The sequence below is a fragment of the Papaver somniferum genome, chromosome 3 (assembly GCF_003573695.1).
Source record: "Papaver somniferum cultivar HN1 chromosome 3, ASM357369v1, whole genome shotgun sequence".
Classification (NCBI taxonomy): domain Eukaryota; kingdom Viridiplantae; phylum Streptophyta; class Magnoliopsida; order Ranunculales; family Papaveraceae; genus Papaver; species Papaver somniferum.
The window spans coordinates 150,337,160-150,357,874 of NC_039360.1; the positions used below are offsets into that span (position 1 = coordinate 150,337,160).

Sequence of the window (20,715 nt, forward strand, 5' to 3'; positions counted from 1 at the left end):
ACACACTTGTATGCGTGTCCATAGTGTGCGTTTTATAGCCACGTCGGTCTATATGCGTGGTTAAAAAGTCGGTTTTATTAGATACGCTTGTATGCGTGTCCATAGTGTGCGTTTTATAGCCACGCCAGTTCTATTTATTACTGGGTACATGAAATGGGTTGTAACTGGGACAGCACTGGCCCAACTCTGTTGAGGGCCTTTTTATTCTCCAACCCAACAATCATTAACTGACTTTCAAAAAAATAAAAAAGCTTCTGCCCAAATTTGAACGCATGATCTCGACTCGAAGGAGGTAGGTAACAAGACGAATCAATCCACCAAGATGCCCGTCTATAGTTGTTTAAGATTAGTTACAATAACTGCTACTCCATAGGGACCAAAGGATAGTTATAATCTATAGATGAATCATTTTGATGCTCCACGACTCACAAAGAAGAAATTCTTTCTCTTCCTCCTCATGCTCTGCAACTCATTCATCCCTTTTACCCCAAACCTATATTTCCATTTCCTCCTCCTTTACCGCTCTTTCACCCCTTTAATCCCAAACACTAGTACTATGCTTGGACTTGGTTTTGTTGTTGTTTCTTGTTTGCTGCTGAATCCATTAAAATACTTTGTTTCTTGTGCAAGTGTTTTAATGGATTCAACAGAAAACAAGAAGATAACAACAAAAACTATTCCAAGATACTCTGCCAAGTTAACCTGCAGCTGAATGGCTATAAATAACTCATCTGATAGACTTGCCTTCTATGAATGCATAAAACCAAACGGTTGACCTAACAATGCACCTCTTAATTGGAGTAAAAGCTAATGAATTAAGCGACTAGATTTAGGCTTTGGAAATAGGGTACGTTTAACAGAGTAATGACGGCTTTGAAGAGGGTGCGCATGGCATTGAAAAGGCGTTAATAGCCAAGCGACGGACACTTGACCAAGCTCCATAAAAGACCATTTATGGCTAAGCTACTACCATTATCCTAGCATGACATAATATTAATTCAACAATCAGTATAGCCAAATCCAAACTCATCCAACATTGTTAAAACTCATATGCATACAAAACCCCACCATGATTTAAGAATCATTTTTTTTCAACAATCCATATATTCATTCTCTAGATAACAGGAAAATCCAAAATGCTAACTTAAATTTGAACCAAATTCAGTACCATGATGATGACCATTACCAAAATAGTATAACCCAAAACCAAAAACAAAGGCTAAGAGTATATAATTTACACTAACCAGTTCCTTAAACAAAAACCAAAAAATGTTCCAACCTAATCATTCATCTATTAGCAAACACAAACAACTACATTCTATCACCTGGCTTGATTATCGCTTAGTCCTTGGAAATGGTTGCTCAGATGCAGTTGTTTGAGAAGCAAATATTGTTGTTGGTGCTGGTGCTTTCCTTGCAGTTGTACCCTTAATGTTGGTCCGATAGTAATCATCCCTGAATATCCTTTGCAGGTCAAGTTTATATACCTGCGGCAATTGATACTCATTCTGACAAATAACTGTCGTACTGAATTCCTCGTTGACATCATCACCAGAATATTTCCAGTTTTGGGTAGGTGCACCTAACACAATAGACTTTTTTTTTATTTTCCTGGTCTGTCACATAAAATACCTGCTTATCTTGGGAGGCTACAATGATAGGATCATTCTGAAGTCCCAACTTATCAAGCTCAACCAAAATGTAGCCAAGTTTGTCTTTTGAGAGCCCTGCTTTGGTAACCCATTTACACTTGAAAAGTGGCACTTTCAACAAATGATATGTCAACACCCATGTCTCTTGTAAAACACCATAATAATCCGCCTGATTAAAGGTAATCCCCGCTTTTCTAATGTGCGTGTCAGTTGCCTCTACATAAACCCCGCTATTCTGGTTAACGGAACCATCACTAGATTTTGTGCGAAACAGGTATCCATTGATGTGATATGCTTCGTATGTCGCTACTTGTGCATTCAGTGGGATTGATAGCCACCTTAAGTCCTGATTGAAGTTTTCCCTAGAGTCTGCCCACTCACTCTCAACTTGAAATATGTTATAAGGATTAGCCTCCGTCTCAACACAAAAGTTACATAGGAAGAGTGACATTTTCTGCAAACTCTTATCACTTTTTGTAACCATTTGGCGAACTCTTCATTATGTTTTTTACCTAGCTGTTTATCATTCATACCAAGATATTTATCCTTCAAAAATTTCTGGTATCATCTGGACAGTACAATGATTAATGTTATTATCTTTACAGAAATTCGGACACAGAATCAAAAACTAAATAAAATATGAGGTTATTTGTAGTGTTCTCTACTAAAAAGGAAGGTGAATTAAGGGATTTTGAGTGATTGAGAAGGGTTTTAGAAGAGATCTGAGGGAAGAACGTCAAGAACAGAGAGCTCAGAGAGAGAGCAGAGCAGATATTTAGTAAAAGATAATTTTAGATTAATAATTCATTGGTCGAATCCAATGACCAACCGAATACAATATAAGGCCATTGGCCAAGACAGCTACTGGGTAACACCTTAGCTAGGATAAGGGGACAGACTCACAAGTTGGGTTATAGTTTATCAGCCCAATACATTTAACATAGATACCAGCCCAATACAATTAACATAGTGGGTTTACACTGACTAGGTCTATGACAAATACTCCCTACTCAATTTGATTCTTGTCCTCAAGAATCAGCTTTGGAAACTGTTGTTTGATGAGAGCCTTGTCTTCCAAAGTAGCATGAGCAGCTGCAGAGTGATTCCAGTGCACCAATACTTGATCCACTAACTGTTGGTTCTTCTTTATAGTTCTGGTGGAAAGAATCTGAAAAGGAGTGACCTCCAGGAAGCCATTAGAGTCCAGAGATGAGAGTGTAGTCTGTGGTAACAATCCTGCTCCCAACTTTGGCTTCAACTGAGATACATGGAACACTGGATGAATCCTTGAAGTAACAGGCAGATTGAGTTTATAGGCTACCTTCCCAATTTTTGCAGTGACTTGATATGGACCAAAGAATTTGGCTGTCAGCTTCAAACTTCTTTTCAGTTGCACATATGTTTGCCTGTAAGGTTGTAAGCGCAAGTATACCCAGTCTCCAACCTGAAATTCTCTCTCAGTTCTCTTCTCGTCAGCCTGTTGTTTGATTCTGTGCTAAGCCTCCTCAAGTGTAGATTTGAGAAGGATACCCATAGCTTGTCTTTTCTGTAAGTAATCCTCCACAGCAGCATTGGCAGATTGTTGGTGAGAGAATAACCCAAATTTTTATGGGTTGTAACCATAAAGAGCTTGAAATGGTGTTTTCTTGAGGCTTGTATGATAAGTAGTGTTAAACCACCATTCAGATAAAGATAACCAGCTAACCCATTTAGATGGTATGTAACTAGTCATGCATCTTAAATATGATTCTAAACAAGCATTTACTCTTTCAGTCTGTCCATTTGTTTTTGGATGGTAAGCAGAACTCATGTGCAAAGCTGTTCCCATTTTTGTAAATAATTCTTGCCAGAAATTGCTAAGGAAAATGTTGTCTCTATCTGATACTATTGTAGCAGGCAAACCATGTAGTTTAAAAATGTTGTCTAGAAATACCTTGGCCACAGAAGCAGCTGTGAATGGATGGATAAGTGGAAGGAAGTGGATGTATTTAGTGAACCTATCCACCACCACCATAATGACCTCTCTGCCTTCATATTTGGGAAGTCCTGTAATGAAATCCATGGATATGTGCTTCCATGCTTGGTCAGGAATGGGTAATGGTTGGAGCAATCCTCCAGGGGTTGTGTGTGAGACCTTGTGCTGCTGACAAATGTCACACTCCTTTATGTACTGAATTAATTCTTTCTTCATTCCCACCCAGTAAAAATACTCTTTTGCTCTTTGGTAGCTGGCTTGAGTGCCAGAATGTCCTCCCACATATGAGGAATGGACTGCAGCCAATACTTGTTGCCTTAATGTTCCCTTTGAGCCAACATATACTCTGTTATTGTATCTCAAAATGCCTCGAAGAAAAGTGTATGGAGGTTTTCTGGAAGGAGAAAGTGTGAGTTTTGGAATGATTTCAGCAGCCAAAGTATCTGAATTGTAACTAGCTTGCACTTCTCCAAACCAAGCAGGCTGTAGTTGAGAAATGAGTTGACATTGTGGTGATGAAGCTTGAGGTACCCTTGACAAAGCATCAACCACTTTATTCTCAATTCCTTTTTTGTAAACCACGACATAATCATAACCCAACAATTTTGAGAGCCATTTTTGTTGCACCATGGTGTGAATTCTTTGCTCCAAAAAATATTTCAGACTTTGATAGTCTGTGTAAATAGTAAAATGATTTTCCAGCAAATATGGCCTCCATTTGGTAACTGCCATCACAATGGCAAGTAATTCCTTCTCATAGGTGGACATAGAAAGAAATCTTGTTCCCATGCCTTTGTTAAAATAAGCAATTGGCCTTTTATTCTGCATAAGAACTGCTCCCACACCTGTATCACAAGCATCCGTCTCAATTTCAAATGGAAGTGTGAAATCAGGGAGCACTAGCACTGGAGTGGTGGTGACAACTTGTTTGAGGTCTTCAAAAGCATTATGTGCAGCATCATTCCACTTGAAGCTCTCCTTCTTAAGTAATTCTGTTAAAGGCTTACAAATGATACCATAGGCTTTCACAAACTTTCTATAGTAGCATGTAAGGCCCAGAAATTCCCTCAGCTCCTTCAAGGTAGTTGGTACTGGCCAATTGAGCATACAAGAGATTTTTATAGGATCAGCTATGACTCCTTCACCACTGATGATATGTCCCAGATACTCGATTTTTGGTTGACCAAAAGTGCATTTACTGAGCTTGGCATATAGTGTTTGTTCTTATAAAGTTTTAAGAGTGATCTCTAGATGTCTCAAATGGGAAGTCATATCTGGGTTGTATACCAATATGTCATCGAAAAACACTAAGATAAACTTCCTCAAGTACGGCTGAAAAACATCATTCATTAATGCTTGGAAGGAGGCTGGAGCATTGGTTAAGCCGAATGGCATCACCATAAACTCATAATGCCCTTGATGAGTCTTAAAGGCCGTCTTGTATGTGTCTGCAGGAAACACACGAATCTGATGATACCCTGCGCGTAAATCTATCTTGGAGAACACCTTTGCACCACATAGCTCATCCAATAACTCCTCTATAATGGGAATAGGGTATTTGTCTTTAATAGTAGCTTCATTTAACTTTCTATAGTCGACACAAAATCGCCAGCTGCCATCTTTCTTTTTAACAAGTAATATTGGAGAAGAGAAAGGGCTTCTACTAGGTTGTATCACACCAGTTTTGAGCATTTCCTGCACCAGTTGTTCTACTACTTCCTTCTGAATATAAGGAATACGATAAGGCCTTTGGTTTGGAGGTGTAGTGAGTGGTTTTAATGGAATATGATGATCATGAGCCCTAGATGGAGGAAGAGTGTTGGGTTCTTGAAAAACAGTTTCATATTTTTGTAATAAGGGTAAAATGGGGGTAGGGGTCACAGTTTGTTCTTCACATGCAGTAATAGCAAATAACCTACCAACCATTCCATGTTTATTCTGTCTAACCCGTTTACGCAAAGCCTTACCAGTCATCATAGAAATCTGAGTTGTAGGACTGTTACCTTGAAGTTTGATGGGCTGCCCCTCCAGAGAGAATTCTACAGTCAGTTTATTGAAGTCAAAAACCATTGGACTCATGCCTTTCATCCAATCCACTCCAAGCACCATGTCACAGCCCCCCAAGGTTAAGAGACGCATCTCAAATTGGAATTGGTGTCCCTGCATTTGCCACTTAAAAGATGGACACTTAGCATCACTAACCATTTTATTACCATTTGCTACTGCTACTAACAATGAGGCTGTAGGAACAAGATTCCCTCCACATCTAGCAGCTGCAGCTGGGTCGAGAAAACTATGAGTGCTTCCACTGTCTATCAAGATTGTCAGTGGCTGCTTCTTAGAAGCTCCCTCTATCCGAATAGTGTTGTGGGAGACATTGCCAGCTAGAGCATGAACTGAAATCTCGACTTCTTCTTCTAGAGTAGGAGACAATGGAGTTTCAACAGGTGATTCTTCACCAGATAGTGTCGACTCTTCATCATCAGCAACCAACATATAAATTTGTTGCTTAAGACACTTATGGCCAGCTTGAAAAAATTCATCGCGGTTATAACAAAGACCCTTTTCTCGTATTTTGCGCATCTCTGCATATGAAAACTTCTTAATAGGTGGTGTAGAAGTGACAACAGGTGATGAAAAATTTCGGGAGTGGTTGGTGGGGCTTGTAACTGGTGAAATAGGTTGTCTTTGAGAAGAATTGGTTGGAACAGATAATGGTGGGAGTCTGTAATGGAATTTTTGTTTTCTGGGTGCATTCTCAAGGAGTGCCTCTTGCATTCTAGCCAAGTATACTGCATTAGAAAGTGATTTTGGTGAAAACATCTGAACGTGCAACCGGAGTTCATCCTTTAATCCACTGATGAAACTCGAAGTAAAATATGCTTCAGTGAGGTGAGGATTTTTTGCTAACATTAATGCTTTCAACTCCTCAAAGACCTCCTGATAATCTAGGATTGATCCAAGTTGATTGAGTTTGTTAAATTCCCCTACAACATCATCATGACCAACCTCTTGAAAACGTAAACAGATATCCCTAACAAAATCATCCCATGTTATTAATGGTTTACCAATTTGATAATTTTGAAACCATATGTCAGCTTTTCCTTCTAGATACATGGAAGCTATATTAACCATTTGTGGATCTGACATATTATGAAGAAGAAAAAAATTTCTACACTTACGAATCCAAGATCGGGGGTTGGTACCATCAAATTTTGGGAATTCTATCTTAGGTATTGGTTGAAGAAATTGATTTTTCTCAAGAGTATATTGATAGTGAGGTTGTATGATATTTTCACCTGAATTAAATGGGTTTCCGTTGGGTGGAGGACCCAAAACTCCATCAGAAGAACCAGCCTGTGTGTCTCGATTTAAGTTCCTCCTGTCTGAAGCTTCAATATAACGGTCCATTTGAACATTGAAAGCAGCATTAATCACACTCATGAACTCAACAGTAGGGCGACGTTGAACGTCTTTAATCTCTGCAACCGATTTCATAACAACATCATATTTGACTGAAGAATCACTTTGAGATTTAGTGAGTTCATCCATCTTCTTATTTGAATCATCTTGAGCTCTAGCAAGCTCATCGATCTTCTTAGTAAGTTCCTCAACAGCTTCTTTATTAGCCATAACAGGTCCCGATGAAGATGATGCTCTGATACCAATTTGTAGTGTTCTCTACTAAAAAGGAAGGTGAATTAAGGGATTTTGAGTGATTGAGAAGGGTTTTAGAAGAGATCTGAGGGAAGAACAGCAAGAACAGAGAGCTCAGAGAGAGACAGAGCAAATATTTAGTAAAAGATAATTTTAGATTAATAATTCATTGGTCGAATCCAATGACCAACCGAATACAATATAAGGCCATTGGCCAAGAAATCTACTGGGTAACACCTTAGCTAGGATAAGAGGACAGACTCACAAGCTGGGTTATAGTTTATCAGCCCAATACATTTAACATAGATACCAGCCCAATACAATTAACATAGTGGTCTTACACTGACTAGGTCTATGACATTATTTGGTTAGATCTAGTTATACTTACTCAATGTAAGGTTCAAGTTCAGGCGAATTCCACAATACATAGAAATGCGCTTTATCCAACAGATCCTTATCAACAAGAGGAAACTTAGCAGATGACATTGGTTTTCCCCTGAAAGAATAAGAATCTTCGCCAGTGTCAGATGTGTTGAGTTTTTCTGGTGGAATTCTGACTGTATCATTCATGCTTTGTTGGTGCTCACTGATCATCTCAATTGTCTCTTCCACAATGTTTCCTTCAGCGATGCTTCCTCCAGGTCTGTTTCTGTTTCGCACATTCCCTTTAATGACCTTCATGCACCTTTCAAACGGATACATCCATCGAAAGAATACAAGACCACAAATTTTCACTTCCCTGGTAAGATGCACAGTTAAATGAGCCATGATGTCGAAAAAGGATGGAGGAAAGTATTTCTCGAGCAAGCACAACGTCACAAAGAGTTCCGACTGCAATTTTTATAGCTCTGCCACCTTGATTTCTTTGCTAGATATTGCCCTGAAAAAGAAAGAAAACCCGATAATAGCATATCTTGTTGGCTGTGGTATAATTGGTTTAATCGCAATGGGCAAAAAATGCTGCACTAGCATGTGATAATCATGCGATTTTTGTCCGATAAGTTTTCGATCTTTTCGATTCACCAGGGTTGAAAAGTTTGAACAATACCCTTGTGGAACCTTTATCTTGGATAATGTTGCACATAACTTGTCATTTTCCTCCGGGCTTAATGAGTGACATGCTGCCCTTAGTATATATCCCCCTTTGCCATTTTCCTTAGGATACACCTCTGCCCTTAATTCATTGTTCAACAATGTTCCAAAGATACTCTCGCATACATTCTTTTCGATGTGCATCAAATCTATGCAATGGTAGACAACATGATACCACCAGTAGGGGAGGAGACGGAACTATATATTGAACTTTTTCCAGTAGGGCATGTCGGTCCCCTTATCCTTCCCCTTCCCCTTTTTTGGGTCGATGGTCTTTCCGATTCTCTTCATCTTTCCACCTCTTCCAGGGTTATCCTACACGAATTCCACCACAATGTTCTTCCATCCCTTACCCCATTCATTATTTATAGACTTTACTTCATTGTATATTTGTGACGGGGTCATAAGTTCCAAAGCCTTTTCAGTTTCATCTTTTCCGTTGAACCCCTTCTGACATCTTAATGGATGATCGTGAGGTAGGTATCTTCTATGCCCGGTATAAACCTCTTTTCTACAATGTTTTAGCCTGACATAGTAATTATTTCTCCCACACACCTTACAGGCGTCTCGTCCCTGGTAGGGGAAACCACACAGTGTACCGAGAGACGGGTAATCATTTATTGTCCATACACAACCGCACGTAGAGTAAACATCTCATGTTTCAGCGCATCAAAACATTCGACTCCCTCAAACAATTCCTTGAGATCCTCGACAAACGTTTGTAACATAACATCAATGTCCTTACAAGTCCCCCCATTGGTAATTAATGACAGCATGGTGAACTTTCTCTTCATACACAACTCTGGCGGAAGGTTGTAAATCACTGTCAGAATTGGCCACACACTGTGTTGTTTTTGCATGCCTTTGTTTACGTCAACCCCGTCAGCCGAAATGCCTAGCCGCATATTTCGAGGATCATCACGAATTACACGATATCTTTCATCTATATATTTCCATGCTGGTGAGTCCGTCGGATGCCGTAAAACACCCTCTTCTTTCTTTCTGGTGTCGTGCCACAATAAATATTCGACATTTCTCTTTGATTAAAATAGTCGTTTCAATCTTGGGATAATTGGGAAATACCACAAGACTTTTGCCACAATATTTTCATAAACCTCTTGGGTGGTGTCGTCAACTTTCCATCTTGATTCCCCACAGGTGGGGCACTTGATGTGATCTTTGTAATTCTTCCTATAGAGAATGCAGTCATTGATGCATACAGGTATCTTTACATAACCTGAACCCAAATATCTCATCACCTTCTTAGCTTCATATGTACTTTTCATCATCTCATTTCCTGGAGGGAGCATGGATTTTAATATCGGTAGAAGTTCATTAAATAACTTGTCGGAAACTCCGTGCTTGCTCTTCAAGTTAAACAGTTCACACATTGCAGATATCTTTGTAAAATTGGCACATCCTTCGTATAGGGGTTTCCCAACATCTTTTAGTATCCGTTTCATCTTCTCATAATCCTTTGAAAAGTTATCTCCTAATAAAGCATTAACCATTTCTATAGTCTCTGCAGCATGTGTTGTTTCATCAGAGTGCAGACTGTCGCTGCCATTACCATCCAGAAGTGTCCACCTTGATGACTCACCTCCTTCTCCGTGCTTAGTTCGTACAACATAATTTTGAATGAATCCAGAAGAATATAAATGAAACTTAACTTTACTTGCCTTGTGCACGTAGAGGTTGAGACATTTCACACATGGACATAGAAACTGAACTTTGCCCTTGTCGTATCGTTTCCATTTTCCATTCACAATATCCTGTTGGTATGTATGCGTAGCAAACTTTATAAATGCATCGACTTCGTCTTGATAAAGAGTTTTGGTTCTATCGATATACATCCAAGATTTATCCATTACTCTAGGATCCATTATGAATTCTCAGATACCTGGACGGAGAAAAAACTTGTCAATATCTTGTGAAAATGTTATTGTGGTTCGAATAAAACTACGAATTATCATTTCAAAGAGTAATACGTACACATAGAGTAATCATAAATCACAATGTGAGTTCAGTTATCATATATGAATCATACAAATAATCAGAGGTTAGCTACCTACATACAGTTGCATGTGAAGACAATATTTACCCTACTATGACCATTAGAGTTACAATCTTAGTTAACAAAGCAGGACTGAAAAGAAATACTTACACGGTCGATCTGATTATTCCGCAGAGCAAAACTGATAGGGGAATATATGGTTTATCCAGGAGATGAATCAGATGATCAAAGTAAACCACTTGTTTTGTTTTACATGGGGAGGTTAGAAGATTTAAGAGTAGAAACATGAAATGATTTAAGACGAGAGAGATGAACACAGAGGGTAAATGGAAATTTGGAAATATTTTTGCTAATAAATAATTTGGAAAAATATTTAAGTGTATATCGTAAATAATTTGGTAAAATAGGAAGATAAAGATCCTTCAATTTGCATGTTGCACGTTCTATGTTAAGAATTTTCTTAGTCAAATCTTGTTATCCTGCTGCATAATTTTCTGCTTTGACGACTCTAAAAGACCGGAGTTAGATGCGATGCAATTAATATTCATTCCATCCTAAAGATATTTTTTGTTCGTATCCGAATTCAAAAAATAAATCAAAAATGATAGCTAAAAAGCGGAGTACGTGTTGCTGCAGTTGTTATAACGGTACTAAAGTAAAAAACTAACTTTGTAAAAAGTGGAGTACGTGTTGGTTCAGTTGAAAAATAAAATCGTAAGAACTGGAAGAAGATATGGCCCCAATTAGAATTAAGTGAACTGAAACACATTACTCTATTTGTGTGTTCCGTCTAAATAGAATTAATATCTAAAACCAAAGCTTGATTCATCCAATGAACATAATAGGTTTGATCATTGATGGATTTTATTAAAGTCTCACAATCTGATTCAAAGATAACATGATTAAAGTTCTTAGAGGGTGCCAGTAAAAAAATGAAATACCTGAACAAAACAAAAGAAACCCTCACAATATCGATGTGCTTCCATAATTTCCATCACAGATAAGATATAGAATCCCAGCCAAGATCATAAAAAACTCCTAAAATTGACAGAACCCTAGGTTTACAGAATATATTAGAAAACGATTTTAGTTTTAGGAAATGTATATACCTGAAACCCTAGCGATAGTAATTTCAAATTAAGAAAAACCCATCCCCCATTAATGAAATTAAACAAGTAAGTTCGAATTTAATATGATAAGAGAAGGATATAATTTTTTTTTCTATTTCCTTACCTAGAGTTTCTCTATTTCGCCTCTTCCAGTCTTTCTGTCGTGCAAGTAAGAGAAGGAAATAACTTTTTTTTCTTCTTTTTTCTCTAGTTATTAAAGCTACTTTAATTAACCAAAATGTCATTTTACCTAGGTTTATCACGTCATTATGACATAGTGGGCTAGAATAGATGCCATTTAGACTAGGGAACGTGTTCGATTAAATCTTTATCTTGGGAATAGGCGTGAGCCTCCAAGAATTTATAGTTTATTCCTGATAGAGTAGTTTGTTAGGGGATTAACAGGGAAACCAAAGAGTCAGAGAGCAAATAATTTCAGAGAGAAATTTGTAGATGGAGACTACTGTTTACTGAATTTTTCTAAATCAAATCAATCAAAATGGCTCGTGATGATGATCAACACAGACGAAAGGGTAAAGCCCCCATGACTGAAGAGCAACTATTGAAAGAGTTGGAAGAGAAATAAAGACGAGAAAGGTTATCAACCACTATGCAGATGATTGGGCAGATGACCAAGGATGATCTGGAGAAGGTACAAAAGAGAGTAAGTGACTTGTTACATGATATTGAACTCCAACCTCTCTGGGAAGATATGCATGCTGCAATGAATGAAAACAAAGCAGAAGAGAAACCAGTTGAAAAACCGGTAGAGAAACCGGTACATATTTTGCAAAAGATGCGTCATTTTGATTTTTTCATAGATGAAAAAGAGGAGGAAAAATTCTGGGAAGTGCAGGGTAAAAATATGAGGTTGGCTGAAATGGCAGTAATGAAGAAAGAATATGGGTCGCATGACAGTGATGCAACTGCTTCCGAAGATGAAGATCTTGTTGTTTTTGTTGAGCATCGATGTGATACACATACTTTTTCTGTCCTAGAAGAGATAATTAAGGAATTTCGCGAAGATGAGAGATTTGGGATTAATGATGCGTTGTTGGCCCAAAAGACCGATTCTGAAGCGGACGATGCAGATGAAGACGACGAGGAAGAGGGGTTTGATGAGGAGGAAGAGGGGTCTGATGAGGAAGAAGAGGGGTCTGATGAGGAGGAAGAGGGGTCTGATGATTCTGATTCCGAGGGATGGGTATGACAATGAGTAAGCCTTATCGAAATTTGAATTCTTCTGTAGAGAGATGGTGGATTTTTGGGTAAGTGCTCGAATGGAAATGATGACATCATGTTAAAAAATGGTTAATAAATAGACATTATCATCAAAGTACGGAGAATAATTCAAATGGACAGGGGTTTAATGCAAATGGTAAGTCACTGAATCATGTGTTTCTTTTTTGGTTCTGGCAATGGAGACTGAAAATGCAGGGTAATGTTATGTTTATTTTGCTTTTTTCGTTTTCTTTTTGGTATTTGGATTTTTTGTGGGTAAGATGGTGAAATACTTGTAAATGGGTATGTTTCTTTAGTCTAATTCACTTGATGGAGAGGCATATACACACCTAGTCTTAATCTACAATCTGGCAAAGGGACAAATTACGAACATCCATATATGTTTGATCTTTATATCTTCTGTCAAATACATGACTAACAAAAATTGGCTTGCGTTGGTTGCGTCGTATTCGACTTGCACATAATTGACATGAACACTACTTGGTGGATCCTTATACACATCTAATTTATTTCTACAATCTGACAGTGAATACAAATCACAAAGACTCCTGATATGCTGCTTCTCAAAACATAATACAAGCTTTATTCACCAGTGCTGACATCCTACAACCAAATGCTATGTCTGAGTTTAAGATCATTTGTCAACTGACATATAAAACTACTTGGTGGAGACATAAATCATGCAATTGAGATGTTCATAATCACCAAAACATTCTAAAAACAGGATACAATTCACAACAACATGATAAACCTAAAATCTGTAAGATAGAGATGTTCATAATCACCAAAATATTCTAAAAACAGGATACGATTCACAACAACATAATAAAACTAAAATCTGAAAGATGAAGATGTTCATAATCACCATCAGAAATTGTACCATTCAAGCTCAGTAGTGTATAACCTCCAATTTGTAAAATCATTAACCCCCAAATGAATGAATGAGAAATACCTTAGATGAAGATGACCAAGATTTGCATTTCCAAAATTATGAATCACTATCAATACTTCTATGAAAGATCGATTAAACTTAAATCTAGGCCTGAATCGATCTTTCACAGAAGAATCAATTGATTCATTGTTGTTGATGAAGTTTTCTGCAGATGAATCTCCAAGAAACCCCCAAATGAATGAATGAGAAATACCTTAGATGAAGATAACCCAGATTTACATTTCCAAGGTTATGAATCATTGTCAATACTTTTATGAGAGATCAATTGAACTTAAATATATCCTTAAATCGATGTTTTACAGAAGAGTTGATCGATTCTTTCGTTACTGTCGATGAAGTTTTGTGCGACTCAAATGGATGGAATTAGATTAAATGATAATGAATTTTATCTCAGGCGCTGTTCCGGACATAGTGTTGGTAGGTTTTTTTGGCTCATTTGAGTTGTTGGTCAGGGACCAGGGTATTGAGATATGGCATGACGCCTGAGCCAAACCATGTTGAAGTTCAAGATATGGCCCATCTGTTAACTAATTAAAATTAAATAAATATACACAATTGTGCTGATTTTATTTTGCTTGACTTATTTTGTTTGACCTAATTTGTTTGACATTAGTTGATTTTAGTTGTTGGTAGGGACCAAGGTATTGAGATATGTCATGATGCCTGAATCAAACTGTTAGAGCATTGCTCGGTCGAACTCGCATGTGTTGCTATCTCAAGCATGTTTGTCAATGTTAGTGATCAAAAATATAAGTCTTGATTTCTAGCCTATATAGCTAAAGTTCTCGGACTAGGATAGAAAGTGTAGTTGAGCTCAAGACTCCATGGCAATCATCATACAAGACGAAGGACTAATCAAGGAACTGGTGGATCTTCATCAACTAAAATGTATGTGGAGACTTGAACTTATCTGTCACTCAAAAGTCTATGTATTCTATCTCCTACTCTTGAGACAAAAGTCGTTTTGATATATAGACTTTCATTATACACATTTGCTATTTCGAGCCGAGTGTAACTCGCCTATCTATTTCTCGAAATATCTGTTGGTAAGCTTTAGCTTTAGCCAAATTCATCTTTACCTAGTGACGAATGTCATGTTATGTTTCAATCACTTTGAAAATTGCTCTGACGAAAAATGGTCTGTGAATAACGGCTACATAACGTCCTCTGAGAATGTTTCAATGATTGAAGTGAGAGTTTAGATTACATTACCATTGGTAGGATATAAGCATTGTTGTGGAAACACTTATATGTATAAGTCCTTATTCCTTGAACCAAAGTTTGCGAACTTTTTTAATCAAGAGAAACGGAATGTGGCGTGAGCCAAGTCCGCGAACTGGCGGAAGTTCTCGACCCGAGAATTTCTGATGGAGTTTGTGAACTCCATCCGTGATCTAAAGTCCGCGAACCCAGTCCTCGAACTTGATAAGGTTATATCTAATATCGGTTGTTCTTGAACTCATGTTTATATAAACTAAGGAATGCTTTTGCAAACCGTGGCTATAAAGTTCATGAACCGATTCGAGTGAATCAAACAGTTTTTGCTTCGATTGTGTCATGTGTAGTTACATAAGATCTAAGCAATTGAACAACTCTCTAACTAGTTCATTTGAGTCATTTAAACTAGTTATGGTGAAGAAGAATATGGTGGATATGAAAGTGATCATATGGCTAACCATCTGGTCAACTATTGTTGAACCAACAAATGTTTATGTTTGGGAACGGTTCGTAAACCCAAAATTGGACATTTCATTTGTCTGTAACAAGCTAAGTTTTCGATCCAACGGTTGAGAAATATTAGCTTGAATATAATCAGGTTTTCATTTAACGGTGAATATTGAATGCTTTGTTACCAAGCTAACATTGATTGCAAACCCTGAGTTGAAAGACTATATAAAGGAGAACTCTATCAACTGGGAAACCTAATCCGCACACTTTACGTGTGATACTAGTTGCATAGCTAGAGTCGATTTTCCTTTAACCTTTGGTTTCTTCTTCTAAGACCAGGTTAACGACTTAAAGACTTCATTGGGATTGTGAAGCCAGACCGATACTACTTTTCTTGTAGTTGTGTAATCTGATCTTGCATCTTCTATCGTTACGAGTACGATTGTAATAATTGGCTCGAGATTTATATCTCCGATAGGAAAGATATAAAAGTAATCACAAACACTGAGTCTCATCGTTTGTGATTCCACAATATCTTTTTTCGCTGCGTCGATTAGTGTTAGAGCATTGCTAGGTCGAACTCGCATGCGTTGCTATCTCAAGCATGTTTGTCAATGTTAGTTATCAAAACTATAAGTCTTGATTTCTAGCCTACATATCTAAAGGTCTCGAACTAGGATAGAAAGTGTAGTTGAACTCAAAAACTCCATGGCAATCATCATACAAGACGAAGGACTACTCTAGGAACCGGTGGATCTTCATCGACTAAAAGGTATGTGGAGACTTGAACTTATCTGTCATTCAAAAGTCTATATATTCTATCTCCTACTCTTGAGACAAAAGTCGTTTTGATATATAGACTTTCATTATGCACATTTGCTATTTCGAGATGAGTTTATCTCGCCTATCTATTTCTCGAAATATGTGTTGGTAAGCTTTCACTTTAGCGGAATTCATCTTTACCTAGTGACGAAAGTCATGTTATGTTTCAATCAATTTGAAAATTGCTCTGACGAAAAATGGTCTGTGAATAACGGCTATATTCGTCCTCTGAGAATGTTTCAATGATTAAAATGGGAGTTTAGATTACATAACCATTGGTAAGATATAAGCATTGTTGTGGAAACACATATATGTATAAGTCCTTATTCCTTGAACCAAAGTTTGCGAACTTTGTTGATCAAGAGAAATGGAAGTGGCGTGAGCCAAGTCCGCGAACTCAGTCCGCGCACTGGCGGAAGTTCTCGACCCGAGAATTTCTGCTGGAGTTTGTGAAATCCTTCCATGAGCTTAAGTCCGCGAACCCAGTCCGCGAAATTGAGCAGGTTATATCTAAAACCGGTTGTTCTTGAACTCATGTTTATTTAAACTAAGGAATGCTTTTGCAAACAGTGGTTGTAAAGTTCATGAACCGATTCGAGTGAATCAAACCATTTTTGCTTCGACTGTGTCTTGTGTAGTTACATAAGATCTAAGCAATTGAAAAACTATCTAACTAGTTCATTTGAGTCATTTAAACTAGTTATGGTGAAGAAGAATATGGTGGATATGAAAGTGATCATATGGATAACCATTTGCTCAACTATTGTTGAACCAACAAATGTTTATGTTTGGGAACGGTTCGTAAACCTAAAATTGGACATTTTATTTGTGTGTAACAAGCTAAGTTTTCGATCCAACGGTTGTGAAATATTAGCTTGAATCTAATCAGGTTTTCATCTAACGGTGAATATTGAATGCTTTGTTACCAAGCTAACATTGATTGCAAACCCTGATTTGAAAGACTATGTAAAGGAGAAATCTAGCAACTGGGAAACCTAATCCCCACACCTTACGTGTGATACTAGTTGCATAGATAGAGTCGATTCTCCTTTAACCTTTGGTTTCTTCTTCTAAAACCAGGTTAACGACTACTTCATTGGGATTGTGAAGCCAGACCGATACTACTTTTCTTGTAGTTGTGTGATCTGATCTTGCATCTTCTATCGTTACGAGTACGATGGTAATAATTGGCTCGAGATTTATATCTCCGATAGGAAATATATAGAACTAATCACAAACACTACGTCTCATCGGTTGTGATTCCACAATATCTTTTTTCGCTGCGTCGATTAGGGTTAGAGCATTGCTCGGTCGAACTCGCATGCGTTCCTATCTCAAGCATGTTTGTCAATGTTAGTGATCAAAACTATAAGTCTTGATTTCTAGCCTACATAGCTAAAGGTCTCGAACTAGGATAGAAAGTGTAGTTGAGCTCAAAAACTCCATGGAAATCGTCATACAAGACGAAGGACTACTCAAGGAACTGGTGGATCTTCATCGACTAAAAGGTATGTGGAGACTTGAACTTATCTGTCACTCAAAAGTCTATATATTCTATCTCCTACTCTTGAGACAAAAGTCGTTTTGATATATAGACTTTCATTATGCACATTTGCTATTTCGAGCTGAGTTTATCTCGCCCATCTATTTCTCGAAATATGTGTTGGTAAGCTTTCGCTTTAGCCGAATTCATCTTTACCTAGTGACGAAAGTCATGTTATGTTTCAATCACTTTGAAAATTGCTCTGACGAAAAATGGTCTGTGAATAACGGCTATATCCGTCCTCTGAGAATGTTTCAAGGATTGAAATGAGAGTTTACATTACATAACCATTGGTAGGATATAAGCATTGTTGTGGAAACACATATATGTATAATTCCTTATTCCTTGAACCAAAGTTTGCGAACTTTGTTGATCAAGAGAAATAGAAGTGGCGTGAGCCAAGTCCGCGAACTGGCGGAAGTTCTCGACCCGAGAATTTCTGCTGGAGTTTGTGAACTCTTTCCATGAGCTTGTTATATCTAAAACCGGTTGTTCTTGAACTCATGTTTATTTAAACTAAGGAATGCCTTTGTAAACCGTGGCTGTCAAGTTCATGAACCAATTCGAGTGAATCAAACTGTTTTTGCTTCGATTGTGTCTTGTGTAGTTACATAAGATCTAAGCAATTGAACAACTCTCTAACTAGTTCATTTGCGTCATTTGTACTAGTTATGGTGAAGAACAATATGGTGGATATGAAAGTGATCATATGGCTAACAATTTGGTTAACTATTGTTGAACCAACAAATGTTAATGTTTGGAAACGGTTCGTAAACCCAAAATTGGACATTTCATTTGTGTGTAACAAGCTAAGTTTTCGATCCAACGGTTGAGAAATATTAGCTTGAATCTAATCAGGTTTTCATCTAACGGTGAATATTGAATGCTTTGTTACCAATCTAACATTGATTACAAAACCTGATTTGAAAACTATATAAGGGAGAACTCTAGCAACTGGGAAACCTAATCCCCACACCTTACGTGTGATACTAGTTGCATCACTAAAGTCGATTCTCCTTTAACCTTTGGTTTCTTCTTTTAAAACCAGCTTAACGACTTAAAGACTTCATTGGGATTGTGAAGCCAGACCGATACTAATTTTCTTGTAGTTGTGTGATCTGATCTTGTTGTTTCTATCGTACGAGTACAATTGAAATAATTGTCTTGAGATTTTATATCTCCGATAGGCAAGATATAAAAGTAATCACAAACACTTCGTCTCATCGTTTGTGATTTCATAATATCTTTTTTCGCTGCGTCGATTAAGATTATTGTGAGGTGATCAATAATACTAGGTTGTTCTTCGGGAATATAAGACCGATTTATTGATTGGTTCCTGCTCACCTTGATTTATCAAAAGACAGAACAAAACTCGAAGGTATATTAGTGGGAGACGGATTTATCTATTACCGTAAACTTTTCTGTATGATACAGATTTGTTTATTAAAGTCTTCGACTTTGGGTAGTAGCAACTCTTAGTTGTGGGTGAGATCATCTAAGGGAATCAAGTACGTAGCATCCTGCTGGGATCAGAGGCGTAGGAGCATAACTGTACCTTGGATCAGTGTGATATTGATTGGGGTTCAACTACAGTCCAGACTGAAGTTAATTTGGAGTAGGCTAGTGTCTGTTGCGGCTTAATACAGTGTGTGTTCAATCTGTACTAGGTCCGAGGTTTTTCTGCATTTGCGGTTTCCTCGTTAACAAAATTCTGGTGTTTGTGTTATTTCTTTTTTGCATTATATTTTGTTATATAATTGAAATATCACAGGTTGTGCGTTGTTCAATCAATTAGAATATCCGACCTTTTGGTTGTTGATTTAAATTGATTGACACTTGGATATTGGTCTTTGGTACCATCCAAGTTATCTCTCTAGTATTTGATAAAGACTCGCAAATTTCTATTTGCTTGAGTAAAGATCAAATAGAGAGATTGAGATATAAACTCTTTGATATACTTTTATCTAGATTGAGTCTGACTATCTAGTTGATTCTCTAGAAAGTATATTGGAGTTTGTCCATACAGATTGCTAATTGAATTGTTGGGTGTGGTTGTTGTACCCCCTATTTTTCAATTGGTATCAGAGCAGGCAAAAATGTTCAAGACCTTACAAGTCTGTGTTTGTAGCGATCTGACTCTATGGACAGTAGTTTTATCTCAATAAATGCACCACCAGATCCAGGGATTTCAGAATTCTCTTCCATGACTGATTTAATAAAATTTTTAGAAGAAATTCTATATAAACCTCCATCAGGTTTAAAATCCCTTGAAGTGTTTTCAGGGCTTGAAAAGAAGCTTGAGAGCTTATCTCTTGATGTTGAGTTATACCTCCAGAAAGAGCAAGAATCTCTTGACAGGCTAAATCAAGTTATGATGAATAATATTCATGTTGAGGTTGATATTGATTTACTAATCAGTAAGAACAATGCTCCTCCTCTGCGTAATCCAATTAGATGTGATAAACTAAACGAATTACAAGAGGAGTTTAAATCTCAGTTATCTGAGTGTATCACCACAAAGCATGAATTGATTTGTTGCTCAATTGGTTTTCATCTAATTGGTTTAGAAGCTCGTCCAAGAGTGACATCGGTAAAAATTTAATATTACCATCAATCAATTTATCTTGGTGTAGATATTCCCCGTAAACTTAGATTTGGACGATAAATACTTCCTAAGATCGTGACATCAAAATATAAATTGGTTTACAAGCTCGTCCATGAGTGACATCGGTAAAAATAGAAAATTAAATCAATTTATCTTGGTGAAAATACTCCCCGAAAACTTAGATTTGGATGAAATATACTTGTTAAGATATCGTGACATCGAAATAAAAATCAGGGGTTTAGAAGCTCGTCCAAGAGTGACATCGGTAAAAATGGAAAATTACCATCAATCAATTTATCTTGGTGGAGATATTCCCCAGAAACTTAGATTTGGAAGATAAATACTTGCTAAGATCGTGACATCGAAATAAAAATTGGTTTACAA

The 20,715-nt window shown here is 37.4% G+C and overlaps 1 protein-coding gene across 1 annotated transcript; it reads right to left on the reverse strand.

Annotated features, from left to right (window-relative positions):
- Positions 1–2,658: 2,658 nt before the first annotated feature.
- On the reverse strand, positions 2,659–7,260 carry LOC113360105. The gene is made up of 3 exons (XM_026603652.1): positions 4,915–7,260; positions 3,332–4,830; positions 2,659–3,058 (listed from the first exon to the last, which is right to left on the reverse strand). The coding sequence occupies exons 1-3, from the start codon at positions 7,258–7,260 to the stop codon at positions 2,659–2,661; spliced, it is 4,245 nt and encodes a 1,414-aa protein (XP_026459437.1).
- Between the last annotated feature and the right edge of the window lie 13,455 nt (positions 7,261–20,715).